The following is a 26,555-nucleotide window of genomic DNA, read 5'->3' on the forward strand; positions in this document are numbered from 1 at the left end:
TTCTTCTACTTAAGTCAGATGAATCTGCTCTACAATATAATACAAATTTCTGCCAACAGCAGGCGTATACTGTCTTAGTGGAGGACCGCCTGGCCACCAGAATAACATTACAGACTTCAGTAGAAAGGTCAAAAGCTATCAACTGTCGCCGCTCAATCTCCAACCATGGAAGTTCAGCGGTGACAGCTTCAGGTGGAGATCCTCCCCTGCTGCTGTAACAGAAGAACCTCCCGAAGGGGCAGCCTGATCAGAGGATCGATGTTAATTTTCAGAAGCTCTGAATACCAGACTCTCCTCGCCCAGTCCGGAGCACAAGAATGACTTGGGCCCGGTCTCTACTGATCTTCTTCAGAACCCTGGAACGGAGTGTTCTGGGCGGAAAGGCGTACAACAGGCCTAAGCTCCACTCGCAACGAAAGGCGTCACAGAGCGATAACTGCCTTGGAAACTCCAGCGTGCAGTACTGCTGACACTGCGCGTTCTCTTGGGAGGCTAACAAATATAACCAAGGTTCTCCCCACTGCCGAAAAAGATCTTGCACCACCTCAGACTTGAGACGTCATTTGTGATCCGCTAGGCATCTACAGCTGAGTTGTCCGGCCTGGCGTTCAGGGAACCTGCCAGGGGTTGAACCGCAAGGGTTATGCCCTGCTTTTCCAGCCATAAACAGAGATGCAAGGCCTCTCAACAAAGGGTCCACTACCCCCATCCGCCCTGCTTGTTGCAGTACCACATGGCAGTGAACACCTGCACTAGCTTCCCCTAAAAATCCTTTGGATATGTATGGTTATTAGACAAGGGGCCACGTCTTAACATCTCTTTTTTATGCTGGTCATAAATTGGATTGTTGTTGGGAAACACCAATTGTGTTTTATAGAAAATGTATATATATCTTTTAGGAGAAAGTGTATTTGTATAGGGTAACAAGTGTTCCACTTGTTTTTTATCATGTTTTGTATTATGAAATGAACAATGTTATTGCTTTTTTTAATAAACAATGAATGATCATTTATTTAATAGAAGTTCTTTTTGTTAGCACAAACAATTGTGGTGGTACTGAACTTAGATCAAGGAAATCATTTCTTGCTTAAATAGTACTCTAATTCCCTTGATTAATTTAAGGGGTCCCTCTTCTTTCTTTTGATCAAGTCTGAAGAGGACCACGGTAAACTGAAAGTGCTTGCGGCCTACCTTGAACCGCAAAGAAATGCCTGTGGCCCGGCAGGATGGGGATGTGAAAATACACATCCTGCAGGTCCAATGCTACCATCCAGTCTTCTAGGGCAGACAAGACCTGAGCTGGAGTGGGCCACTTAAACTTCTCCTTCTTGAGGAAGAGATTGACAGGTCGAAGATCTAAAATGTGCCGTAACCCCTTGTTCATCTTCGGAATCAGAAAGTAGCAGGAATAACAACCACTGCCTACTTCTGAAACCGGAACCCTTTCTATAGCTCCCTTGGCCAAGAGAGCTGTAACTTTCTCTTGGAGCAATTTAAATGATCCTTCGTCAGCCGTTCCTGATTTGGCAGCATGAGAGGAGAAAATGAAAGGAAAGGCAGAGAATAGACCTCCTGGACGGTCAGCAAGACCCACTTATCCGATGTTATGGATCTCCAGTGGGGAGATGATGACTAATTCTCCCACAAACTGGAGTAGTGTGGCTCTGCAGAATCAGCCTAGGAGTGCTTGAAGGCTGCGGCTGATGGGGGAAGTGTGGCTTCTGGCCTCTATTCCTGTATTGGAATGCACCACGTCCACGTCCTCGCATGGCTTGGGCAGTCTGTACAGAACGGTGGCTGGAATAGGGCTGATGGGTCTGGAAACCCCTTCCATTACCACGAAAGGAAGACTGGTCACATGGAGTGGAGGAGAGGCCTAAGGATCTGGCCGTAGCTCAATAGTCCTTGAACCTGACCAGGGCAGAGTCTGCCTTTTCCCCAAAAAGGCAGGTTCTCTCAACAGGCATGACCATCAGATTTGGCTGGACATCAGCCAAGAATCCAGCTTTTCAAGCCAGACGTGGTGCCTAAATGAGACTATCGTGGAAATTGGCCTGCCCAGTGCATTGGTAGCATGGTGAGTTTTGCCGCATCCCTCCCATCTTTGATCACTTGAGAGCGCACAGCACAGGCATCCTACGGGACCTGTGGCAGCACTTGAGCAGCCGTCTCCCAAAGGGAATGGGAGAAACGGCCCAATAAGCATGCAGTATTCACCGACCGCAATGCCAGCCTGGAGAAAAAAACATTTTCTTCCCAAATGCATCCAACCTCTTGGATTCCCGATCCATCGGGGCAGAAGGGAACACGCCCTGGGACGTAGAGGCCTGCACCACTAAACTTTCTGGGGTGAGGTGTTGGCTGAGGAACTTTGGGTCACCCAGAGCTGGACAATGGCTGCGCACAATCGTCCTTTTTACAGGAGCCCCTGTGCTAGGCTTGGACCACGTGCCTAGAAGGACGGCCGTAAGTGCTTCATTAAAGAGCAAAAGGGGTTCGGAAGTGGAAGCCCCTGGTTGAAGCATCTCGGTCAGGATCTTCGTCCTGACATGGACAAAGGGCAGCTCTTGTGCAAGGACCTCAGCTTCCCTATTCCCCACCATGGAATAGGACGCCCCCCTCCTCCATAGCCACTGTTGGTGGAGAAAGCATGCCAGTATCTGAGGAGTTATTCAGTCCACAGACCCTTCCCATTCCTCTCCAGAGCCTAGCACATCCTCAAAGTGCTCCCACGACAACAGAGAACCTCTGGATTCAATCGGTGCCGGAATTAGAATTGAACAGTGTTGTTCTGGCTCCGTGTCATCCAGGATGGGGCTGGTGCCGCCGATGGGCACCAGTGGAGCCGCAGGCACCGATTTCAGGTCCGATGCGGGGAAAGGTCGCGATGGCACAACCGACGAAGACCCAGATCTAAGATCGGATCCTTGAGGCCCCACCGGCACCCTGGCTGAAGCCGACTGCGTCAAACCTGATGGGGCCCCTTCCAACTCCGCAGGCTCGAAGGCTCATCAGCGGGGTCGTTCCGCTAAAATACACTGCGCATGGCCTCGTAAAATTATTTTATTTTTAGCAGGAGTCGCTCCGGCTCCAGGAAAGGGTGGGAGGCGCAAAGTCGACTCTGGATCCGGCTCAGTAGAACTGTGGCTAGAGCGTCGGTGCTCCTTCCTCTCTTGACGACTGACGCCAGCAAAGAAGGTGAAGTCCACTAAGACTTCCTCTTCTTCTTATGCCTCTTCCCTGGGTGTCCGGTGGTACTCAAGTTGGATGAAGAGGACTTAGGGCTCTGGCAGTGGTCCCACAATCTCTTCTTCGATCGGGACCAGAACCTCCGCGGAGTCTCGCTGGTTGGTGTGGACTGCCGGGCTACGAGGAGCGCCATCACTCGCTCCCTCAAGGCCTTCGGAGCCATGGCCCGGCAGTCCGAGCACAACTACAAATCGTGGTCGTGCTCGAGACACCAGAGACAGGAGAGGTGGGTATCAGTAACCAACATCATGCGGTGGGAAGCACCACATGGCTTGAAACCGGTCTTCCTCAAAGACATTCATCGAACACAAAGTGGTGTAAAAATTCTTCTGAATTTGACAAAAGTCGAGAAAAAACCTGCAAAAAAGCAGCAGAGGGGTAGCTCTTCCCGGATCGGCACTTAACTGGTGCTGAAAGAAAAGAATTGACGTCCGAACGCCTGGGTGGCGCCTATATAGGCACTGCAATGTCATAACTGATGCTACCGACGCAGACGACATCAAACGGACCGAATGGAGCAACCCGTTGCCGCACACAAGGGGTATTGCTCAGCAAAAGTTTCTGGATCCAGCCTGACGCCTAGGTAATTCAAAGGTAAGGAATCTGCAGCTTGAGTATTCTGCCAGATAATGCGTTACCAAAGGTAAGTAACTTGTTCATCAACGGCAGAGAGGGAGGCAATAGTCCTGTTGGTTTTGAAAGCAAACCCAGAACAATTTCTAACAATGATGCACTAGCGCTAGTGCAGCTGTTCATTGCTGCACTAGCGCGGGTCGCGCTGCCATCTGGCTCCGACTACTGGATATTTTAAAACTACCTTTTGCCTATTTTGGTTCCTTTAGGTTTTTTAACCCCTGTTTTTACTCACCGCTCCACTGGGCTCCTGTCCCCTCACCCGCATTTAATTTTGGAAAACTCACCGCCATTTGGCGGGTCCGGGTCCCGCGGCTGATCATTCGTGGGCGCCATCTTTGTTTGGGGTGAGTGTGTTTGTGCGCGGGCGCCATCTTGGAGCGTCCCGACGCTCGAGTGGTTTTGGGAGACGCCTATTTAAGGCGGACTTGCACTATCAGGCGTTCTGTTCATTGCTGCACTAGCGCGGGTCGCGCTGCCCTCTGGCTCTGACTACTGGATATTTTAAAACTACCTTTTGCCTATTTTGGTTCCTTTAGGTTTTTTAACCCCTGTTTTTACTCACCGCTCCACTGGGCTCCTGTCCCCTCACCCGCATTTAATTTTGGAAAACTCACCGCCATTTGGCGGGTCCGGGTCCCGGGGCTGATCATTCGTGGGCCCCATCTTTGTTTGGGGTGAGTGCGTTTGTGCGCGGGCGCCATCTTGGAGCGTCCCGACGCTCGAGTGGTTTTGGGAGACGCCTATTTAAAGTCGTCCTCTCCCGCGCAGCGGGATCGCGCAGTGGGACGCCGTTGCTTAGCCGGAGTCGTGCCAGAGTCCTGCCCGTCTGCGCCCGTCAGCGTCCTGGAGGCGTTCGAGGCGGCGGGCAGGACTGGGCTACATATTGCATTGTGCTTGTATATGTGGGCACTATGCTCCACTACTCGGGATCGGAACTTCGCTCCTGGCAGCATTGTAATGGCGCATGCTGTACGGTATTTCCTGCGCGCCACAAGGGCAAGCATTGCTGTCCTGAGTGTGGCTGGCGCCCGCAGAAACATCTGGTCGGGGCGCCGCAGAAGGCGGCAGACAGCGTCAAACATCTGGGCTTACTGCTTAATACTAGATCTCTCGGCCGGCATGCTCTGGATATTTACGACCTGTTGGAGTCAGAAAAACCACTGTTTCTGATGCTCACCGAGACGTGGCTCGGTGAGGCGTCCAACCCAGATATTGCCACTGCTATTCCGCCAGAGTATAACATCTTCAGGCAGGACAGGCCGAAGGGGCGCGGAGGTGGGGTTGCACTGATAGTAAACAAAAGTGCCACCTGTACCATCATTCCCTCTGACGTGATTAAAGATTGCGATTCCCTTACCTTTGCGATTGTCCTATCACCACACCAATCGCTGAAAGGTCTTCTTGTTTATCGTCCGCCAGGACCCACAGGCTCTTTTTTTGAAGAGTTCCAGTCGGTGATCTCATCCCTGTTACTCACGTCTGAGCATTGTATCGTTGGCGGGGATTTTAATGTCCATATGGACGTTGAAAAGGATGCCGACGCAATTAAAATGACGGATGTTACAGCCCCTCTGGGCCTGGTGCCCTATCACGTTGGACCGACCCATGAGAAGGGACACACCCTAGATCTTACTTTCTCTACGACCCCCATAGAGATGCTGGCTCCTATCCAGGTGCTTTGGTCTGATCACAGGTTGGTGAAATTTTATTTCTCGGAAGTCAGGAAGCCTTCCGGTGCCCCCCGGCAGGCCTCCGTGGGATTCAGGGCACTCCACCGGGTTACTCCGGAACTGCTAGCACAGTCTTGCGCGGACCATCCCTGTGTTTTGGCCGGGGACTTAGAGGAGGATGTTGAGCGACTGCAGGCCTGGCTCTTAGAAAGGCTAAATGATCTTGCCCCTCTGAGACCCCCCGCAAACTTGACAAGGGTGCATCCGCCCCTTGGTTTACAGAAGCATTGGCGGCTTCACGTCGGCAATGCAAGGTCGCTGAAAGAGCATGGCGCGTGAAATACGACTCGACAGCGAAACTCGCCTACAGGTCTGTGGCGAAAGCTTATCATTGGGACATCCTCTCGGAGAAGAAGGCTTATTTTGAGAGAAAAATTGAAGCTGCCTCCAATTCCTGTAAGGAGCTTTTCGCCATTGTACGGGCGTTTACAACTTCACGCGCGGCACCAACTCAGGACCACCACATATTCTCCTCCTCCCCCCCCCCCCCCTTTTGACGGATCCAGGACTCCTTCCCTGTGCAGGAGCCTGAGACGCCCGGTCGGGCGGAGAATGCCGCTACTACCCTGCCTAGTGCAGGTGTGGACTTGGCAGTTTTTCCTCCTCTTTCCATGACTGCCTCATTTGATCTGATGGCGTGTCTTAAATCAGGTTCCCCCCGGGATGCCTGCCCCGCAAAATTTCTGGCAAAAATGGCAGCCACCATTAATCCATATGTGAACCCCCTGCTGAATTGTTCTCTTGCACAGGGTGTGGTTCCCCAGTCCTGGAAGCAGGCGATGATTATCCCCTTGCTCAAAAAGCCCGGTTTGGATGCGGAGGTGTTGGCGAACTATAGGCCTATCTCGCTCCTGCCTGCTTTTGCGAAGGTCATAGAAAAGCATGTGCACAAGGTGCTTGCCGATTACCTGGAGTCCCACGACCTACTGCACCCCACCAAATCGGGTTTCCGCACCAATCTTAGCACCGAAACAGCTCTCCTGGAAGTCTCGGAGGCGATTAAGGAGGTGCTGGATTCGGGTGGCAGGGCGATGCTGGTGATGTTAGATCTGTTGGCGGCCTTCGACACCGTCCCCCATGAGGGTCTTCTTGCAAGACTCTCAGAGATTGGTCTCCGGGGGACGGTGCTCCAGTGGTTTCGTTCGTTCCTGGCAGGTCGCCGACAAACGGTCTGGGCTTCTGCTTGCTCCGCCGAGATGTCGCCATTGGGTGTCGGAGTTCCTCAGGGCTCAGTATTGAGCCCAACTCTATTTAACATCTTCATGACCCCTTTGGCGGCTCTGGCGGAGTTTTTCGGGGCTCAGATCGTTTCCTACGCCGATGACACCCAGCTCCTCTTCACCTGTGAGAGGGGTGCGGATTTCGATGGAGGTAGGATCCAGGGTTGCCTTGAGGCTGTGTTTCAGTGGTTCCAACATAACAGCCTCAAGTGCAACCCGGATAAATCCGAGGTCCTCTTTTTCGGGTGCAGTTCGGATCCGGACTGGAAAGTGTGGTGGCCTGAGAACATGTTTCCACCAGCAAGTTCGTCCCAGGTGGCAAAAAACCTTGGGATTAAGATCGACAATGGCCTCACACTGCGCTCACAGGTAATCGGTCTCACTGGCACCTGCTTCGGCCTGCTCCGGATGCTGCGTAAGTTTCTTCCTCTGTTATCAGAGGAACACAGGAAGATCACGGTGCAGGCGATCATAGGCTCGAGAATTGACTACTCAAACATTCTATATCTCGGCCTGCCAGAATACCTGCTCCAACGGTTACAGGTGGTCCAAAATTCGGCAGCACGGGCCATCTTTGGGTTATCTCGCCGTGCCAGAGCCTCGGGCCTCCTGGAAGCACTGCACTGGCTTCCTGTCCGGAAGCGGATAATCTTTAAGACCCTTACTCTGGCACACAAAGCCTTGCACGCCTCTGGAGCGAAATACCTCCAAAAAAGGCTGACCTTCTACCATCCAGCCAGGTCGCTGAGGTCAGAATCCCTTTTTCTTGCGGCGGTGCCTCGTGTGAAGAGAGCACGTATTGGAGGCCGCTCTTTTAAATTATTGGCGCCCCAGTTGTGGAATAAGCTGCCTTTGTCCCTGCGCAGCACTCCAAACCTGTTTGCCTTTAGGAAGGGGCTCAAAACCTGGCTTTTTACCTCTTAGTTCTCTGGCCTGTCTGGTTCCCCTTTCTCTGCCTTTTATCTGTTTTTTTCCTGTTATGCTATGAGTTTGGTGCGCAATGCAAAGCGTCGGGACACTCTTCTGAGTAGCCGTACGCTATATAAAACCCCGGTATAACATAACTAACCTCGTATATACCCATACTCTGACCCAGAGGGTCTTCTGAAACAAATTAATGACTATGCCAATGATGATTTCGATACCAGTACTCCATATAACAACTAAAACCTGTTTTTAAACCTACAGGATGCCAGTGGCTTAACACATCCCCTGACCTTCACTCAATATTACCTAATGAGGCTACAGAAGAGTCTGCCTCCTTTGCCATTGTCATTAGTAGTCTATCAGACGGCATAGTCGCTCGGTGCTGTGGTGCTGTAGAACAAGTTACTTACCTTCGGTAACGCTTTTTCTGGTAGATACAGTATCTGCCTGTGGATTCCTCACCTTGTGAATATCCCCTTGCGTCAGCAACATTCGGAAATTATTTACGGAGCTTCGCGCCGACGTGGACTTGGACGTCATAGAGACACGGCATCGCAGTCGACTCCACTGACGTCACTGACGCCCATAATAGGCCCACGCCGGCGTGGTGACATCAGTTCCGCCCTTTTTTCCGTGCCTTTGAGGCACACAGACGGACTAATGACAGTAGAAACTTACATAGTATACACAGTACACGAAAGTCAAGATAGCACACACACAGTGTGAAGCAAATGAAAGAAAACCTTTGAAATGCCCCATTTTCCTTTTAACCATAAAACAAAAACAATACAGTTTCTCTGGTATAGAAGAGTGGACAACGGGGAGGCAGGTGCGTCAGTGAGGAATCCACAGGCAGATACTGTATCTACCAGAAAAAGCGTTACCGAAGGTAAGTAACTTGTTCTTCTGATAGATACATCTGCCTTGTGGATTCCTCACCTTGTGAATAGAGTCCCACAGCAGTCCCCACTCCCGGAGGAGGGTGTCCACTCTCCTATACCAGAAAGTCCTGGAGGACAGAGCGCGCAAAGTAGCCGTCCCTCCTCACTTCGGTATACAAGCAGTAATGCTTCGCGAAAGTGTGGAGGGAGGACCAAGTTGCGGCCCTACAAATATCCTCTACAGGAAAACCTCTAGACAAGGCAGAGGTTGATGACTTTGCTCTTGTAGAATGAGCTATTATACCCTCTGGAGGCTCCTTACCGGCCAAAGAGTAGCAGATCTTTATACAGAGGATGATCCATCTTGAAAGAGTTCTTTTATGAACCGCTCTTCCTTTTTTGCAGCCAGCGAACCCAATGAAGAGCTGGTCATCCACACGACAGTCTTTAGTTCTGTCCAGGTAAAAGCTCACCGCCCTCCTAGGGTCCAGATGGTGTAACCTCTCCTCCTCCTTGGAAGGGTGTGGTGGAGGTTAAAAGGTTGGGAGGGTAATGGATTGTCCTAGGTGGAAGGGAGTCACCACCTTAGGGAGAAAAGCAGCCCTGGTCCTAAGAACCATTCGTTCAGCATAAATGGTCAAGAATAGGGGCTTGAAGCTCACTTACCCTCCTTGCCGAGGTAATTGCAACGAGGAAGACTGTCTTAAAATTCAAAAGCCTCATAGGACACTTGTGTAAAGGCTCAAAGGGAGCACCCATCAAGTATGTTAAAACAAGATTTAAGTCCCACTGAGGTACAATAAAGGGAGTAGGAGGGAATTTATTCGTTAGACCCTTCAAAAATCTTAAGACTATAGGAGATTTGAAAAGGGACGGCTGGTCCGGCAAACATAGAAAAGCGGACAAGGCCGAGAGATAACCCTTGACTGTGGCAACAGCAGGCCCTTGCTGCGCCAGAGAGAGCAAATTTGAGAATATCAGATAAATGGGCTTTTAACGAGTCTACAGACTTCTCTCCACACCAGATGACAAATTTAGACCATCTGTAGGAATAAATGGATTTAGTGGAGTCACGCCTAGCCGATAAAATGACATCCACACATTGTGTGGAAGAGAAAAGGAATTCAGGTTGCCCCGTTCAATCTCCAGGCATGAAGGTGTAATGTCTGGAGGTGGGGGTGTAGAACCTGCCCCTACATCTGAGAGAGGAGGTCTGCCCTGAGAGGGAGACGGAGCGGCGGGTGAGAGGAGAGGTGGAGAAGATCTGTGTACCACACCCTTCTTGGCCAATCCGGGGCGACCAATATGACTTGGGCCCGGTCTTGGCGAATCTTCCTCAGAACCAGAGGAATCAAAGGTATGGGGGAAACGCGTAAAAGAGTTGTCTTCCCGAACTCAACTGAAACGCGTCCCAAAGGCTCCTTGCATCGGATACTGGAGACTGCAAAAAGACGGGCAGTGCGCATTCTCGTGAGTGGCGAACAGATCCACTTGAGGAGTTCCCCACATCGGAAAGATGTCTTGAACTACCTCCGGATAGAGCCTCCACTCTTAGTCGGCTGAAAATTGCTGACAGTGTCCGCACGAACTTTCAGAACTCCGGCCAGATGATTTGCCACCAGACAAATCTGATGGTCCTGAATCCAGGACCAGAGCAGAAGAGCCTCCCTGCTGAGACGCTGCGACCCCACTCCTCCCTGCTTGTTGATGTACCACATCGCGGTCGTGTTGTCCGTCAATACTTGGACTGACCGCCCACGAAGGGAAGGGAGGAGGGCCTTGAGCACCAAACGTATCGCCCGCAATTCCAGAAGGTTGATATGAAGCAACCTTCCCTCTGGAGACCAAAGACCCTTGACCTTCCTGTCCCCCAAGTGAGCACCCCACCCTAGAGTGGATGCATCCGTTATTACTGTGGCCACCGGAGGAGGCAGATGAAAAGGCTTCCCTTGAGATAGGTTGCTTCCACACCCCACCAAGACAGATCCGTTGCAGCTTCTCTGGAGATCCTCACTGACTCCCTGAGATCTCCGTTGTGCTGATACCACTGGAGTGCCCTCATGTGCCATCGTGCATGGTTGACCAACAGAATGAATGAAGCCATCAGACCGAGCAGACGAAGGACCTTCAGGACTGGAACGACCGCTCCATTGAAAAATAAAGGAATCATTTCCTGAATGTCGTGAATCCTTTGAGGAGGAGGGAATGCACGACATACAGCTTTGTCCAGTACAGCACCTATGAACAGGATGCGCTGGGAGGGCACCAGGTGAGACTTGGGTACATTTATCTAAAAACCCAACCTGTACAACAACTGGGTTGTCTCTTGCAGATGTTGGAGCACTCTCTCCAACGACTCTGCTTTGATTAGCCAGGCGTCCAAATAGGGGAATACTGGAATCCCCGACCTTCTGAGATGTGCTGCCACCACCGCCATCACCTTGGTGAAGACTCGAGGCGCAGTAGTAATTCCAAAAGGAAGGACCGCAAACTGATAGTGTTGCGAACCCACCGTAAAACGGAGATACTTCCTGTGCGACTTCAGGATTGGAATGTGAAAATACGCATCCTGTAAGTCGAGCGACACCATCCAGTCTTCTTCCAGCAGCGCTTGAAGAACCGGAGCAAGGGTGAGCATCTTGAATTTCTCTTGTTTCAGCTAGAGATTCAAGATCCTGAGATCCAGGATTGGACAAAGTCTGCCATCCTTCTTGGGAATCAGGAAATACCGGGAGTAGCATCCCTGACCCCTTTCCTGCTCTGGGACCACCTCTACTACACCCTTTCTTAATAGAGTCTGCACTTCCTCCTGTAGAAGCAACAGATGTTCCTCCGTGCAAAAACCTTGGCAAGGACGGTAATGGGGAGGGAATTCCCGAAAGGGAAGGGCATACCCATTTTCTACAAGATTGAGAACCCAAAGACCTGATGTAACCGATTCCCAATCCTGTAGAAAATAGGTAAGCCGGCCCCCAACTGGACCCACATGATCCTGAATAGCGGATCTAGGGCTGCTTTTCTGAGGCAGGGGGGTTGGAAGAAGAGGAGGAGGAAAAGGCCTGACGTCCACGAGGACGCGCTCTTTGCTTTCCCCTGTACGATCTGTACATAGAATTTTGCTGCTGCTGCTGTTGCTGCTGCTGCTGTTGACCTTGCCGGAAATTCCGAAAGGAAGAGCGACCAAAGCCCCTGAACCTCCTGTTGGACGAAGAGCCTCTGATCTGGAGACCTAAAGACTTAGCTGTCGCTCTGCTATCCTTAAATCTCTCAAGGGCCGCATCAGCTTTCTTCCCAAAGAGACCAGAACCATCAAAAGGAAGATCCAGCAAAGTCGCCTGAACATCAGCCGAAAAGTCGGAGGATTTCAGCCAGGCTGACCTCCTAGTGGCGACAGCAGTGCCCATGATCAGAGCCACAGAGTCGGCAGTGTCCAGACCACTTTGAATAACCTGGCGAGCCGCCGCCTGAGTATCAGAGATCACTTCCTCAAAATCCTTCCTGCTGGCACCAGGAACTTTAGGAACCAGGACACGCAAAGAATCCATCAGGGCTTGCACATATCTTCCCATCAGACAAGTGGCATTAGTTGACTTCAACGCCATGCTTGCCGATGAAAAGGTCTTTTTTGCAACCTGGTCTTGTTTCTTCGCTTCCTTTTTACAAGGAACCTGGGGAAACGCACTAACTCTTTTTAGAACAGGCTGCTTGAATGACCAGGCTCTCAGGCGAAGGATGAGAAGACAAAAAAGCAGGGTCCGCAGGTGCAACCCTGTACCTTCTCGCAACACTCTTAGAAACCGCATGAGCCGACAATGGTTTCTTCCACACCTCCATAATGGGATCCGTCAAGGCATCATTAAATGTAAGCAAAGGCTCCACCACGGAACTCGGAGAATGCAAAACCTCAGTGAGGATATTGGATTTAAACTCTACCGTTGGCAAAGTCAATTGAAGAAGTTCAGCAGCCTTCCTCATAACCAAATGGTAAGGTTGGATATCCTTAGAAGGGGCACCAGAGCCGGAGGGCAACTCCCACTCAGGAGAGAAATCAAGACTTCCTGAATCAGCCAACTCCTCAAAACAGTTCTCCTCCAATTCACCTTCCTCCACATCAGAATGTGAATCCAAGTACCTTTGCTCTTCCAAAAGGCGTTGAGCTTCCCTTCTGGACCTCTCCTTCACACGTCTCGCAGTCGGATCCACCAGCGGCTCCGTCGGATTCGGGGCCGACGCCGGTATCGAATCCGATGGTTTAGAGGAATGCCCTCGAGGACGATCAGGAGCGGGCGACGCCGGAATCGACGTCGACTACTTCGGCGGAGCCGGGAATTGCCAATGCGGCGTCGGAGCCGGCATATAAGGCATAAACGGAGCCGGAGGATAGGAGTGAGGAACCCCCAAGCTGTAAGCCAAAGGACCCATGGGACCCGAAGGCGCACCAGAGGGGTACCACACCCTTGAGAAGACGCCATACATAGCGTTAAGAGACGCTGAAGGGTCCTGGCCTGGGGCAGGAAAGGGCGGTTGAAAACCCTCAGGCCGGTCCTGAGGAAGGATCGGATTCGGCTCTTCAACAGGCGCAGAATCCACATCCTCCCGAGCCTCTTCCTCTTCTCGGGCCGGGGACGGCGCCGGAGATGGAGATGGATTCGGAGCCGGAGAAGGATTCGGAGCCGGAGAAGGAGACCGCCCATGCGACTCCGAAGGTGAGGCCTCCCCTTCAGGCTCAGAGACATCCAGAGTAACCACCTTCGAACGTACCTTCTTCGGTGACCTCGACCTCGAGCCCAACTCCTTACCGGAACGACGTCGGGACTCATGTCTCCTCTTCTTATGTTTCTTCTTCGACTTCGAAACATGATCCGATGCCGACCTCGAAGACGACCCCTCTCGAGAACCAGACCTCGACTTCGTCCTCTACTTCGACCTCGCCCTTCGAGAACGAGACCTCGACGATTTCTCTCTCCCAGCTTTCATCTTCGCAACCAGGAGTTTGGCCTCTCTCTCCCTCAGGGCCTTCGGGTTCATCTTCCGACATGAAGAACAATCTTCCACATCATGGTCGGAACTCAAACACCAGATGCAGTCATCATGCGGGTCGGTAATAGACATCATTTTACCGCACTCCCTGCAGGGCTTGAAGCCGGTCTTCTTAGATGACATCGTCGAAGAGACAGGATACAAAGAAGCAGAAATTTGCAACAAAAATGCAACAAAGTACCAGTTGGCTACAGAGATTCCAGATAACCGTTAGCGTCGACGATGCGGAAAAAAGGGAACTGATGTCATCACACCGGCGTGGGCCTATTGTAGGCGTCGGTGACGTCAGCGGAGTCGCGAGCGAAGCCGTGTCTCTATGACGTCCAAGTCCACGTCGGCGCGAGGCTACAAAAAGAATTTCCGAATGTTGCTGACGCTAGGGGGATATTCACAAGGTGAGGAATCCACACGGCAGATGTATCTATCAGAAAGAAATATTCATGCAATATCTTGAAGCAAATTATTTACATATGTGCAGATATGAAAGAAAGGGAATAGACTGTGGACGGATTTGGGAGTGGAAGGAGTTGGGCGCAGAGGGAGGCAGAATCATATGAAAAAGATAGATCAGGATGTGGAAGAGATTGGGCAGGTTCTGCACCAGTCTGGAAGGAATACCACGAAGTACACAAACATTGGCATTGATCATTTACTCACTGTCTCTCAGGTAGGTGTCGGCAAAGTAAAGTGTTCGCACAAATCCTGTGAAGGAGTCTTCTGCTGAACGTGCTTCAATTTTCCGCTGTACGGGAGCAAGTTCCATCTCCTGTAGTGCATCATGGTCAAACTTGGCGTTAGCTTCTTGCACCTTCATTGAAAGTGTGGGAGGGAAAAAGAGGAGATGAGGGTTGTGATATGAAAATAATTCAGTAAAGAAGGGAGATGACAAGAGTATGGAAGAAGTGAGGTGTGAAAAATACAGGGTGGAAAATATAGGAGAGATGAGAAGCAAGAAAAATGATGAGAAATGGATAATGACAAAGAGAGCAAACGGAATGATACACAGGGAAACTGTCTAAACTCTATTGCTCTAGCATTAACTCTTTATCATCCAATAAATGCTTTTTAAATTTCTCAGGCATGACTTAAGGAAACCTTTTGGCATATCAAGAGCAACTGGAAGAAAGTTTTAACTAGCCCTTATTGAGGTAAGTCACCCTGGATACCTTGTGAATTATCCACTGATGGGACAAGTGAGTCTCCTGCAAAAACCGATAAATAAACAAAACTTTTGGCTGACGTTATTGCTAATGAATAAGCGGTTTCTCAAGACAAGCGCATAATAGTAGATCTGTAAATTAGTTCAAATAGTTCTTTTGCCAAGGCTGAGAAAACAGTATTTAACTCTCAAAATAGAGCTGGAGTCCTCACTAGAGAAAAATAACAAAATATATGCTTCATAAACTCTTTAATGATTCTTGTGAGAATAATGAAGGTGTCACTGGCCTTCTCAAATACCTAGATTTTGCTGAAAGATGCACTTTGATTACTGGCTATTTAGGGCCTGATTTAGCTAATACCAAATAAAGTACAAACTAATTGGATGCTATTCATAATGGGTCGAGATTATTGGATTGAAGATGAGTCTATTTACATGCATACATCTTCAGAATGGAAGGAACTCTCACTGCAGTACAAATTTCTCTAAGTTACTAGAAGTTTTCATCAATTAGGTGGAGTGACTGGGTACAGGTAGAAAATCTGACCTTGCCTCCTGGATAATACATGTCTTGAACTGAAGCAGCCGGCTCACTAATCTCTGTCCACAGCGCTGGAAACAAATGTGTGGGCTGTGCTGGTGCTCTAAATATCATCAGACAGTTCCTTCTTCATCTTAAACAATAGTTTGAGTATTACTGGCACTGGCTGAAATGCATAAAGGAACTTCCCCCACCAGGCTGTTCAGAAAGCTTCTCAGTTGAAGCCGGGCCACAGCCTTCTACTCAGAAACCGTGGGCATTTGTTATTGTAATTTGTTGCAAAAAGATCCCATTCCTATGTGTCCCATCTGTGGAACACCCGACTTAATTGTTTGTTGCTTATCTCTCACTCGTGATTCGTCACCCAAAGTCTGCTGTGCATATTGGCACATACATAGTCTAATCCAGATATGCTCTCCACCGTAATTCCCCCCTTGTGCTTCAGAGCACATGGGCATGAATATGGTCATCCTATAATAGGGGACGAGATCTCATACCTCCTTGTTTCCCAATTTAGTACATCATTGTTGTCTGTGTGAAAACCTATGAGTTTTGTATGAGACAGAAAGGCTTTCATTGCAAGCCTTACTGCTTCAGTAAATATATACGAAGAGTTTTTTCCCTTTTGGAACTAGTGCCCACTGACTAGCAATTATCATAAAAGCACTCCGCACCTGTGAGGGATGAGTTCATAGTAATTAAACCATGTGGCATTACTTGGAACGGATCAATGGAAACCCTCAAAAATGTTATTAATTTTTGTCCAGTTTTTCATTTGGCCAGCTTTATGAATCTTGTCATCTCAATGCCTTAAGCTTATGAAAACTGAGTGTTTCATTCTTCTTGAATTGGTATCATACAAAGACATCACTGTAGAAGTAGGTGAATGCAAACAAAATGCAACCTAAAAGAACTTTGAGATGCCTTACAATCAAAACATTTCATCAATGTGTGGAGATGCATGTAAGCGATACCCCTGTGCACCAACATTAGTTTCTTGATTAACTCTTTCCGAGCCCTTGGATATAGAGCACAAAACAATTGTCAATACTGGTGAGCAGATCTTCGTTTGGGATCTTTGCTGAAGGTAAAAAAAAGAAAAAAAAGAGACCACTCCACTGAACGGGTAGGTGGGAGAGCAGTCAGGAATCTGTGGCTGAATGGAATACCCACCAGAAAGAGTGTAACCGAGGATATGTAATTAGTTTTTCTTATGGCTACTTCTAACTGCAGATTCCTCAACTTTTAAATAGATACCAAAGCAGTACCTCCTAAAGGTGGAGGGTCTGAGGAGTAGGGTCAGACCAAGAAATCCTGGAGGACCTTGCAAGTGAAATATACTTCCCGCCACACATGGATGTTAAGGTAGCAACATGTCACGAACCGCCAGATGTCATTGACATACACTCTGAATACCATTGCAGTTATCGCAACCTTACCCTAGTGGAATGGGCTCTCAGATCTCTCAGGGGCTTTTTGGCCAATGTGTAGCAGATCTTAATGCGGAGTTCTCTTCTGCAAACGCCTTCTCTTTATGTGCCCCGAAGAGCCACACAACACGCTGATTGTTCACCGAATGGTCATTGGTAAGATTTAACTTAAAAGCTCATTTGGAGTCCAACTAATGGACCCTTTCCTTCTATTTCAAGAAATGAAGGGTAAGGAATGCAGGAAGAGTGATGGACTGTCCAACGTGGAACTGCGTCACGACATTCGGCAAGAAGTCTGCCTGAGTCCTCAGCACCATTTTGTCTGGAAAAAAGGTGGTGTAGGGGGTTGCACTGACAGTGCCTAGAGTTCACTCACACGATGATCTGAAGTGGTGATAATGAGGAACACAGTCTTTATAGTCAGCAAACGTAACTAGCAGCTATGCATTAGCTCAAAGGGAGTACAGTAGGTGTGTAGGTGCAATGTTGTAAAGTCTCTTTAGATGCAGGAGGAGCAGCGGCCATCGTTCTTTTAGACCTGGGCGCAGCCTTCGATACAGTGAATCACCAAATTCTGATTCACCGCCTGGGCGAGCTGGGAATTGCTGGTACCGTCCTGAGTTGGCTGCGCTCCTTCTTGGAAGGTCGTACGTTTCAGGTTTCTGAAGATGGCATGAGCTCCAAACCCCGGCCTCTCCAGTGCGGTGTACTACAGGGTTTGTCGCTCAGCCAGACGCTCTTTAACGGGTATATGGTCCCACTAGCATCCATTGTGGCACCTTTTGGGATCCATATGGTTACCTACGCCAATGACACCCAACTGGTCGTAGCCCTAAACCAATCCTCCCCTCACTCCATGACCTTGAAAGCCTGTCTCAAAAGTGGTAAACTGGATGGGGTCCTCCCACCTGAAATTAAATGGAGGAAAGACGGAGGTCATGACCCAGGGCAACTTTGATAATACGACACTCAGAACCATCTGGCCAGTATGTATGGGTCCAGTCCCCATTCCTAAGCCATAAATAAAGAGCCTGGGCATCTGGCTAGATAATAAACTGACCTTCCAAGTGCAAGCCAGCAAGACAGTGGCAACCTGCTTCGGCCTGATCAGAACAGCAAGGAACTTTCTCCCTCTGCTCCCTCCCCAAGCCAAGAAAACCATCGTCCAGTCCATCCTGCTCTCCTGACTGGACTATGGTAACGCGCTCTATCTGGGAGTCCCCACTTCGGTCATTAACCGATTACAGGTCATCCAGAACTACGCAGCCAGACTGCTGACAGGAACCCTCAAACTGTCTTCTGCAAAATGCACCCTCCGCCTCCTTCACTGGCTGCCTGTGAAAGAGAGAATCAATTTCAAGTCACTCTGCATCGTCCATAAATCTCTTCAGGGTAAAGGTCCGCCCCTGCTCTCAGCCATAATTCAACCATACAAAGCCAGGAGAAAACTGCGCTCGGATGAACTTCACCTCATAGCTACCCCTAGAATCAAACGATCTAGAAGCGGCGGCAGACTTTTCTCCCTGAACGCAGGCAGACTGTGGAAAGCTCTTCCTCTCCATCTCCGAAACGAACCTAGTCACTGCGCCTTCAGGAAACAGCTTAAAACCATTTTATTCCCATAATATATCCTCCTGCTCTGTTCACTAACTTAGTAGTTTTGCCTAGCGCCGGGAGGCCTCCGGGTAGCCACGCGCTCTACAAATGCCCCTTCATTCATTCACTCATTCACTCTGTGTACTGGTCGATAAAAATCTGTCTAGTATTGTACCGTGAGCTCGCACTGCAAGCTGCAAACTGATTGTCACAGTTAAGTAACATTTTCTGTTTGCATCATGTCCTGCTGTAAACCACTATGAGAAGGATGGAGAGCAACAAGAAAACAATGGACTAAATTACGGCCCAGAACATGTGAGGAGATTGCAGAGGCAATCAACCAGTTGCAATCAGGGAAACCCCCTGCCCAAACGATCGCTGGTCGAAAGATCTTACTGCAGACTGAATTGCTCCGGGACCTTTACAGTTCCATTAAGGAGGATGAGATCCTGCCAGTGGATGTTCAGGGGATGACAACAGTGGTGATACCCAAGGCAGGCCGAACGGGCAATAACTGTGGCTCTTCTCGTCTGATCTCGCTACTGAATACTGAAGTTAATATTTTAACAAAACCAGAGCCTACACTGACCCTATAGGCGATTTGCTTGCTGTCTCAGCTATGCTGGGTATCTGGGAGGCCTGGGTGCTTTTGGTTAAGCTGCTTTAGGAATTGTCAAGTCCTAATACACAAACTGTATACGTTGCTTTGGCTCTCTGTAACACTCGGCATATGTAATGCACTGTTGGTCCCCTCCTCAAGGGGTCTTGTTTTTGAATTGGCTATCCTTTAAAACCAATAAAACATTTTTGACAAAAATTTTAACAAAGGTTCTTGCAATTCCCCTCACTGCTGTGGTTGGCACTCGGAGCAAAGTGTCTTTATGCTGCAGTGTGTGATGAAACCTAAAATATGCCGCTTAAATACAGCACTCTCACTGGATGAACACTTTGGGTCTCTAGCTGCCATACTAGGGACTGGATTTCAGAAGGCCCGCAACTACTTTGGACATACCAGTTTGCCTTGCTGGAATAATTCAGGCTGAGGCCCATATTTACAGTGCACACTAAGCTGCTACACACCGCCCTGATGGCATGTGTACAGATAAATAATGTCCTCTTGATCTCCTTTCCTGTTCCATGCAGCACTAGGCATGGTTGTCCTGTTTCGCCCCTGCTTTTCGCACTGGATAAAGAGCCATTGGCAACACTGCTCATTTCGGATCCTGGAGAAGGGAATTTTAGATGAGCTACAGGGGTAGAAGACAATGTTTCGATTTATGCAGAGGAGAAGCTGGCCTATTTAGAGCAGCTACAACATTTTGGGCACAGAGTGGTGAAGGTACTTCAGTAATTTTGAAAATGTACAAACCTGAGGATGAAAAGAACCAACTCTTTAGTAAATCCCATTTGTGGGCACAGCATCCAAAGGCAACTGGCTTTCCCAAAACTAAATTCCAGTAGTAACAAACAGTATTGTCTATTTGGTGTCTTTATATTGGAACACCACGTACAGATGTAGGAGAGCAACATGGGGAGGGTCGAGAGACAACTTGCCCTATGGACAGCTATCCCGATCTCACTCATAAGCAGAGTGGCCCTCTTCAAGATGGTTGCCATTCCTAAAATACTGTATATACATTACAGAACATCCAGGGTAAAGTGGTGGTCTCCTTTTTCAGAGACTTGGCATCTAAAATCTGCTATTGTCTATGAAACAACAGGACTGCCTGAGTCAGTATGATTAAGTGCTGCAAATCACAGTTGGATAGAGGATTTGAAATGGTGGATTTGCTTTCTTATTACCTACTGGGCGTTACACCAATAGGTGATTAATGGCTGTTTTTTGGACGTAGAGTCACATCCGGCTAATAGCAGAGTGCGCTGAACAATGGGAGAGGGAAGTATACTACACTTCTTATATGGGGGTCAGCTGCCTTCAGTAGTTCCACGAGAGTTGTTGATGCCTCCATTCACAAAGCGGTTTTGGATGCCAAGGCTCCCTGGAGGAGAAATTAATTGATTGAGCACAGCAGTGCCAAGGAACACCTACCATGACCCTCGGGGTCCAACAACCTTGGGGACGACTTGGCTCAGAACCCCCCCTTCCCCCCCCCCCCCCCAAGGTGGGGGAGAATCAGCGTCGTCAAACCCTTGAGTTGACTTGGATGAGTTGGACAGGCTGAAAAAAGCCTTCCTGGCGCACTCTTTGCATTCAGGAGCCCCCCCACCACCTCTTTGCCTTTAGGGGACCCCCTCCACCCCACCACTCTCATCCAGGAGCAGAAACTTGGCATGAAAGCCGCCCCTAAAGATATTGACCTTTTACCTAGGGTTTTCCCATGGGGACTCCAATGCCAATGAGGATATTGACATGATAGACCCTGGTGTACTTTTGTAGGCACGCATGCCATCCTCCCTCAACCAGGATCGGCCACTGATCCAGTGTTGATTATGTTCGATCCAGAGGGCATCCTCCACCCCCACCCCTCCATCTGAATGGGCTCCTGGGGACAAAGTGGCAGGCTTCACAAACTCCTTAAGAAGATTTGCAACCACCTACGAGCGGAATTACCTCATTAGTCGCTGGACGGCAAAGTGGCATGTACCCCTGAGATACACTAGCAGATGGCCACATTCCTGTCAAAGTACGTGTGCAACCCTAAGAAGAATATAGTTCATTCCTGGCGGTCATGCCAGGCTAAAATCCTGGACGTCAATTGGCTCCTTACAAAAATACTGGACATGGCCGAAGAGGCCAAGGAATCTGGTACGCTAATCTCTCCTAAAATTCTATCTGTATGGGCACAGAGGGCAGTTATGTCTCTTGCCAATGCCAACTGCGCTATCTCTACCAAGATGCGCAGAGGCCTTATGATTAAGGTGAACCCAAAACTGGGGGATCTGGCCAGATTCGAAGCGGGTCCCACTGCACAAGGGGGAATCTTCGGGGAGCACTTTTTCAAAAAACTTGTTAGTTTCTTAGCCAGCTTTACCTCTTTTGACAAGGCACCTGCGTCCTGGGGGATGATCTTCACTACTAAGGTTTTTCCAGGGCAAACAGAGGCAGAAGGCGCTCGGCCGGCTGCTTCCATTTACAAGCCTCTTCCAGAGGGTAAGCATCCAGGCACTGGCAAGATCCCAACAGATTTCGGGGTTTCTTCCTCTCCAGAGGCTATAACCGCCACTGTGGGTCACGAGGAGCTTCATAGGCAACAACAATACCGACTCCGGTAGAGGTGAGTGTTCACTCTTCTTCCCGATTAAGATTAGGGGGCAGGTTGGCAGATTTCCTACCCAGTTGGAGACTGTTTACTGGATGTCTGGGTGCTACACACAGTGCAGGGTTTCCACATCGAGTTTTTGGCTCCCCAATACAACATTTCCACCATTGCCATGTCGGCTCAGGATGCCTCTCCGGTGGATGAAGAGTTATCAGAACTCCTAGCCACGGGTGGGGTAATGTGTATGTATGTATCTGATTTATAAAGCCTAGGAATCACCCCCGGAAGGGTATCTCCGCTCTATCTTAACGGGAAAGTCAGACGAACATGTGCAGATAGAAATTACCCTCTGAATAATGACATTTTCAGGAGTTTCCTAAAGCGTAGAAGATTGGAGCAATTACGCAGGTCCACAGGTAGGGTGTTCCAAAATTTCGAGGCCAGATGGACAACAGTTTTGCCGCCTGACCTAATTTTCTGGAACCGGGGAACCACTAGCAGCCTTTTCCCTTCCGATCTAAGATTTATTCATTTATTTATTTTTAACATTTCTAAAGTGCTCTGTAACCCTGTGGGCATCCTGGCGCTGAGAGGATGGCAAGTAGTCGGAAGTAAGAAGCCTGTTAAGGAGTTATGAGGCAACCGGCAAAGGCTACTAAACAGAATTGTCAAACCTTTGGAAAGAGCCAGGTCTTAACTCTTTTTCGAAACAACATCATGCTCTGACTGCTCCTGATTTTCAGGGGAAGATAATTCCAGAGGCGGGCAGCTGCCACACTGAAAGCTCCCCCCCCCCACAAAGTGACCATCTTTGTCCTGGGGATTCTAGCCAGACTGGCAGATGAGGAGCGGAGAGTACGAGTTGGTTCATACCATAGGAACCTATCCTGAATCAGCTTGGGACCTTGCCCATGGAGTGCCCTGAACACTATACAGAGAGATTTAAACAAAATCCTCTGAGCGACTGGCAGTCAGTGCAGCTCTGCCAGTGCTTAAGTTGTCGAGGAGCGACGTGCTCGACCTAATGCTAGCTTAGCTGCTGCCGCTGGATACTCTGGAGCCTAACAATCAGGTATCCAGGGGATTCCAGAAGCAGGGCATTACAGTAGTCCATGCGGCTCAATATAATACTGCTTACTACCGTAGTTCGTGCCAGTACTGGCAACAGTGGTAGCACTTTCCGGAGTCCTCGAATAAGGGTGTAACAGCCTCCCACCAGCTTGTTAACGTGAGATCCCAGACTTAATTATTCATCAAAACTAACACCCAGATTTTGTATGATAGTCACTGATGTCGGCATACCATCCGAGGTTATGGGCCAGAAGTCAGCTGGCAGTGTTCGAGGGACCCTCCCCCCCCCCCTCCACCTTGCAATGCAAGATCTCAGTTTTTTCGTTGTTAAACTGAAGCGTCTTTTCCTTCAGCCATTTCACCATTTCTCGCATGCATGCGTGGAAACTGTCCAGTGTGTCCACCTGGTCACCCTTAAGGGATACCACGAGCTGCGTATCAGCGTAGTTGATCACGCTGATTTTGTGTGCCTTAATGATCTTCAACAGAGGTCGCATATATTTGTTAAACAGCACAGGACTGATGGAGGAACCCTGTGGTCCCCCATGCCTATTTTCTACAAATTCCAACTGGTAGGGAGGGAACGCTACTGCTTGCCATCTGTCCGAAAGATAGGAGCGCATCCAGCTCAGTGCTGTACCCATCAACCCTTGATCTTCCAGCCTTGACAGAAGAATGGTTGACCGTATCAAACACTGCCGACTGACCCCTGTCTGCCCGCATTTGAAGATTGTCTAAAACGGCCACCAAGGCTGTCTCTGTTCCATGCCCCGGTCTGAACCCAAACTGTTCCTCCTCCAGTTTGCTGTTTATCTCCAGACAACGGGATAGTGTTCTGCTTACCCAGCCTTTCATGATCTTAATTGGGTAAGGTAAGAGGGAAATTGGACAACAGTTTTTATAACATCCTGGGTCTAGTGTGGGCTTCTTCAGAAATGGCGAGATAACAGCCCGCTTCCAGATGGGCGGTACCACACGAGAACAGAGAAACTTACAGCATAGCTGGTATAGAAGAGGGAAGAGTTCTGACCCAAATTCTTTCATCAGCTTAGGAGGCATAGGATCCAGTGGTGACCCAGAGGAGATTCCCAGAGCTATACGGGCAAATTCCTCTTCGGAAGGTACGGGAAGATTGTCCATAATAGCCTGAGGGGCATTCAACTCACATATACCATCCTCATTGTCACAGTCACAGCTCCCCCCCCTTTCCTGATCTGAGTGAGCAGCTAGGGGTATATCTCTCAGGCCTTCCACGATCTTATTTATCTTTTTGTGAAAGAAGAGGGCCAGTCCATCGCACAGCTCCTAAGTGGGTTTGATTTTGCGGTTAGTACATTCAGGATAAGTCATCTCTCTCACTATCCTGAACATGTCTCTAGATTTATTAGAGCTGTTCAAAATTGTAGAAGCAAAATAATCAGCTTTGGCCGCGACAATCTCTTTTTTTATATTTTATTATAACAAGCCTCCAGCTTGATTTATCCTTTTCCAGATAAGTTCTCCTCCACTGTCTTTCTGCCATTTTGCAGGACAGCTTGAGATTACTTAGATGTTCCGAATACCAAGGGGCTGAGGGGATACCCTTTGTTCTAAAGACTTTAACCAGGGCCAGTTGGTCCGGTCTTCTAGTAATATGCTAACTGAGCGCAGTATAGTTCTCTGTAACCTGCTTACCAGCATTAAACAGAGTTTCCGTCTGGAATAAAGAGCTGCCCGTTTGAGCTTTTTTTCTTAGTCCCTTCCAGTCCCGACCTTGGAATGTCCTAGTTTGTCTATCCACATGTCTTGTTTTATTCATATTTTGAACACTAAAAGTGATCAAATGGTGGTCTGTCCATCCCTTCAGCAGGGTTTCCTCCATAATAATAAGGTCTTCCCTGGCGAAGACCAAATCTAAAATATGGCCTCCGTTATGGGTTGGTACAGTCACCCATTGTTTTAAACTCAGATTAATGCATGACTGAGTGATGTTATCAAAGGCTGTGTCCATACTTCTGTTAGCCCATAAGTTAAAATCCCCCATTACTAACAGTTTGCTATGGGTAAGGGCGAGATTGTTTTATCACCTCAACCAGTTCTTGTTTTTGTAGTGCATTAATTGCCCCTGGTGGCCTATAGCAGATCACGCCCGTGAGGGAGTGGCCCGGTTCCTCCTTCAGTTCGTAGCCAAGAAGCTCCGCACAGGTGATCTCATCTATATCCAGTGGTACAAAGTCCAACTCTTCTCTAAAGATGATTCCAGTGCCACCTCCCCGACCCTTAACTCTGGGTTTATGCCGAGCCTTGTATCCCCACTGGGCATGCCAAGTCAAATTCCACCTCCATCCCTACCGCTGTCCAGGTTTCTGTCAAAAACAGAGCATCAAGATTGTGTGGGTCTAGAAGTAACTGGATCTCGGTGGAATGTTTAGGGAGTGATCTGACGTTAAGCTGGCCACAAATTAAGCTGCTCTTCCTCGGTAAATTGAGCGCCGGCCCTATCTTTTTCTCAGACATCAGACATCAGTGTGCCCATCATCCTTATACAAGGACTTACAATGAGGATCATTGATGTATCGAAAAGGTGCCAGGCAGTTTGTACAGGAGGCTACATGACCTTGTACGTAATCGTTAGGTGACAAACGGGGGCAAATTATCTCTCCTCTCAGCGGGGCAAGGCTCATAAGGGCATCCCTGGTATAGTGTATTCTCTCCAACGGGCAAGAACCAGGGGGACTGGCCCTTGGCCCGGCTGCGGACGGGCGCAGACGGGCTTCCCTTTGACGATTCGGACAGTAGATTTTGAATAAATCCGCCAGGTAGCTGGGGGGTCGTGCCATAGAGAGCTTTATGGGTGAAACAACCAAGCTTGAAATTAATTCTCTGGCGGATAGGGAGCCAGTGAAGCTGTTTTAATAACGGTCCTACCGAGGAGGTTTTTTTTGTGCCGGATTGGCGGCCACATTTTGAACAATCTTCAGTCTGCTGAGAAGGGACTCATTAGCAGATGCCAGCAGAGTATTGTAGTAGTCCAAGCGACCAATAATCAATGCCTGAATCAAGGTTCTTCACACAGAGGAGGCTTAAGGTGCAGTAACAGGTCCCCGTTGTAGTGATTACTTGGTCCTTCATGGATAGCAGAACATCTACGCGAACCCCCACATTTTTTGCCACATAGGTTGGAGAAGGGGCTGGACCTAATGTAGCAGGCCACCACCTAGGGGACCAGGTGGCCTGAGCTTTGCCAAACAATAGGATTTCAGTCTTAGATGTATTTAAGTGAAGACAATGGTCCATCATCCATTCTGATATAGCTAACATACGCTTAGCAAAATGCTGCTCAATATCCTCAGAGTTCTTATCAAAGGTTAGAAGCAGCTGGGTATCGTCAGGGTAGGAGAAAGGGGCAAACCGTGCTCCCCGATAACCTTGGCAAGGGGGGCCAAATAGATACTAAATAAAGTCAGGCTTAAACAAGAGCCCTGGGGCACCCCTTGGTAAGTTTCAAGGTTTGGGAACGGAAAGGACCCAAGTTGATCGTCTGAGTGCGCTGGTCAATTGAGTGCCCTTCCCTGCAGCCCAGCCTCTCTCAGTTGAAGAATCAGTTTCTGATGAGAGACTGTGTCAAAGGCTGCTGTCAGATCCAGTAATTACAGAATCACTGCTTTATTACCATCCAAAGCCATTTTGATATGATCTGTAACCCCAATAAGGGTTGTCTCTGTGGAATGATTGGGTCTAAACCCAGATTGTGAAGGATCCAAAATAGTGTGGTTATCAAGATAGTCCATTAGCTGAGTGTTGACTTAGCTCTCCACCATTTTACTAATCAGCGGGAGGAGCGACATGGGACATTAATTTGAGAGTGTGTCATC

General features: G+C 49.0%; 1 protein-coding gene across 4 annotated transcripts in view; it reads right to left on the bottom strand.

The window, feature by feature from the left end:
• LLGL2 (LLGL scribble cell polarity complex component 2) overlaps positions 1–26,555 on the bottom strand; it is a 1,008,116-nt gene that overhangs the window by 305,735 nt on the left and 675,826 nt on the right. For all 4 annotated transcript variants that reach the window (XM_086930752.1, XM_086930755.1, XM_086930754.1 and 1 more), the window contains exon 17: positions 14,341–14,491. In XM_086930752.1, coding sequence (XP_086786878.1) covers positions 14,341–14,491 — 151 coding nt within the window. The remainder of the gene's footprint in view (positions 1–14,340; positions 14,492–26,555) is intronic.

The sequence above is a fragment of the Lissotriton vulgaris genome, chromosome 7 (genome assembly GCF_964263255.1).
Source record: "Lissotriton vulgaris chromosome 7, aLisVul1.2, whole genome shotgun sequence".
Taxonomy (NCBI): Eukaryota; Metazoa; Chordata; class Amphibia; order Caudata; family Salamandridae; genus Lissotriton; species Lissotriton vulgaris.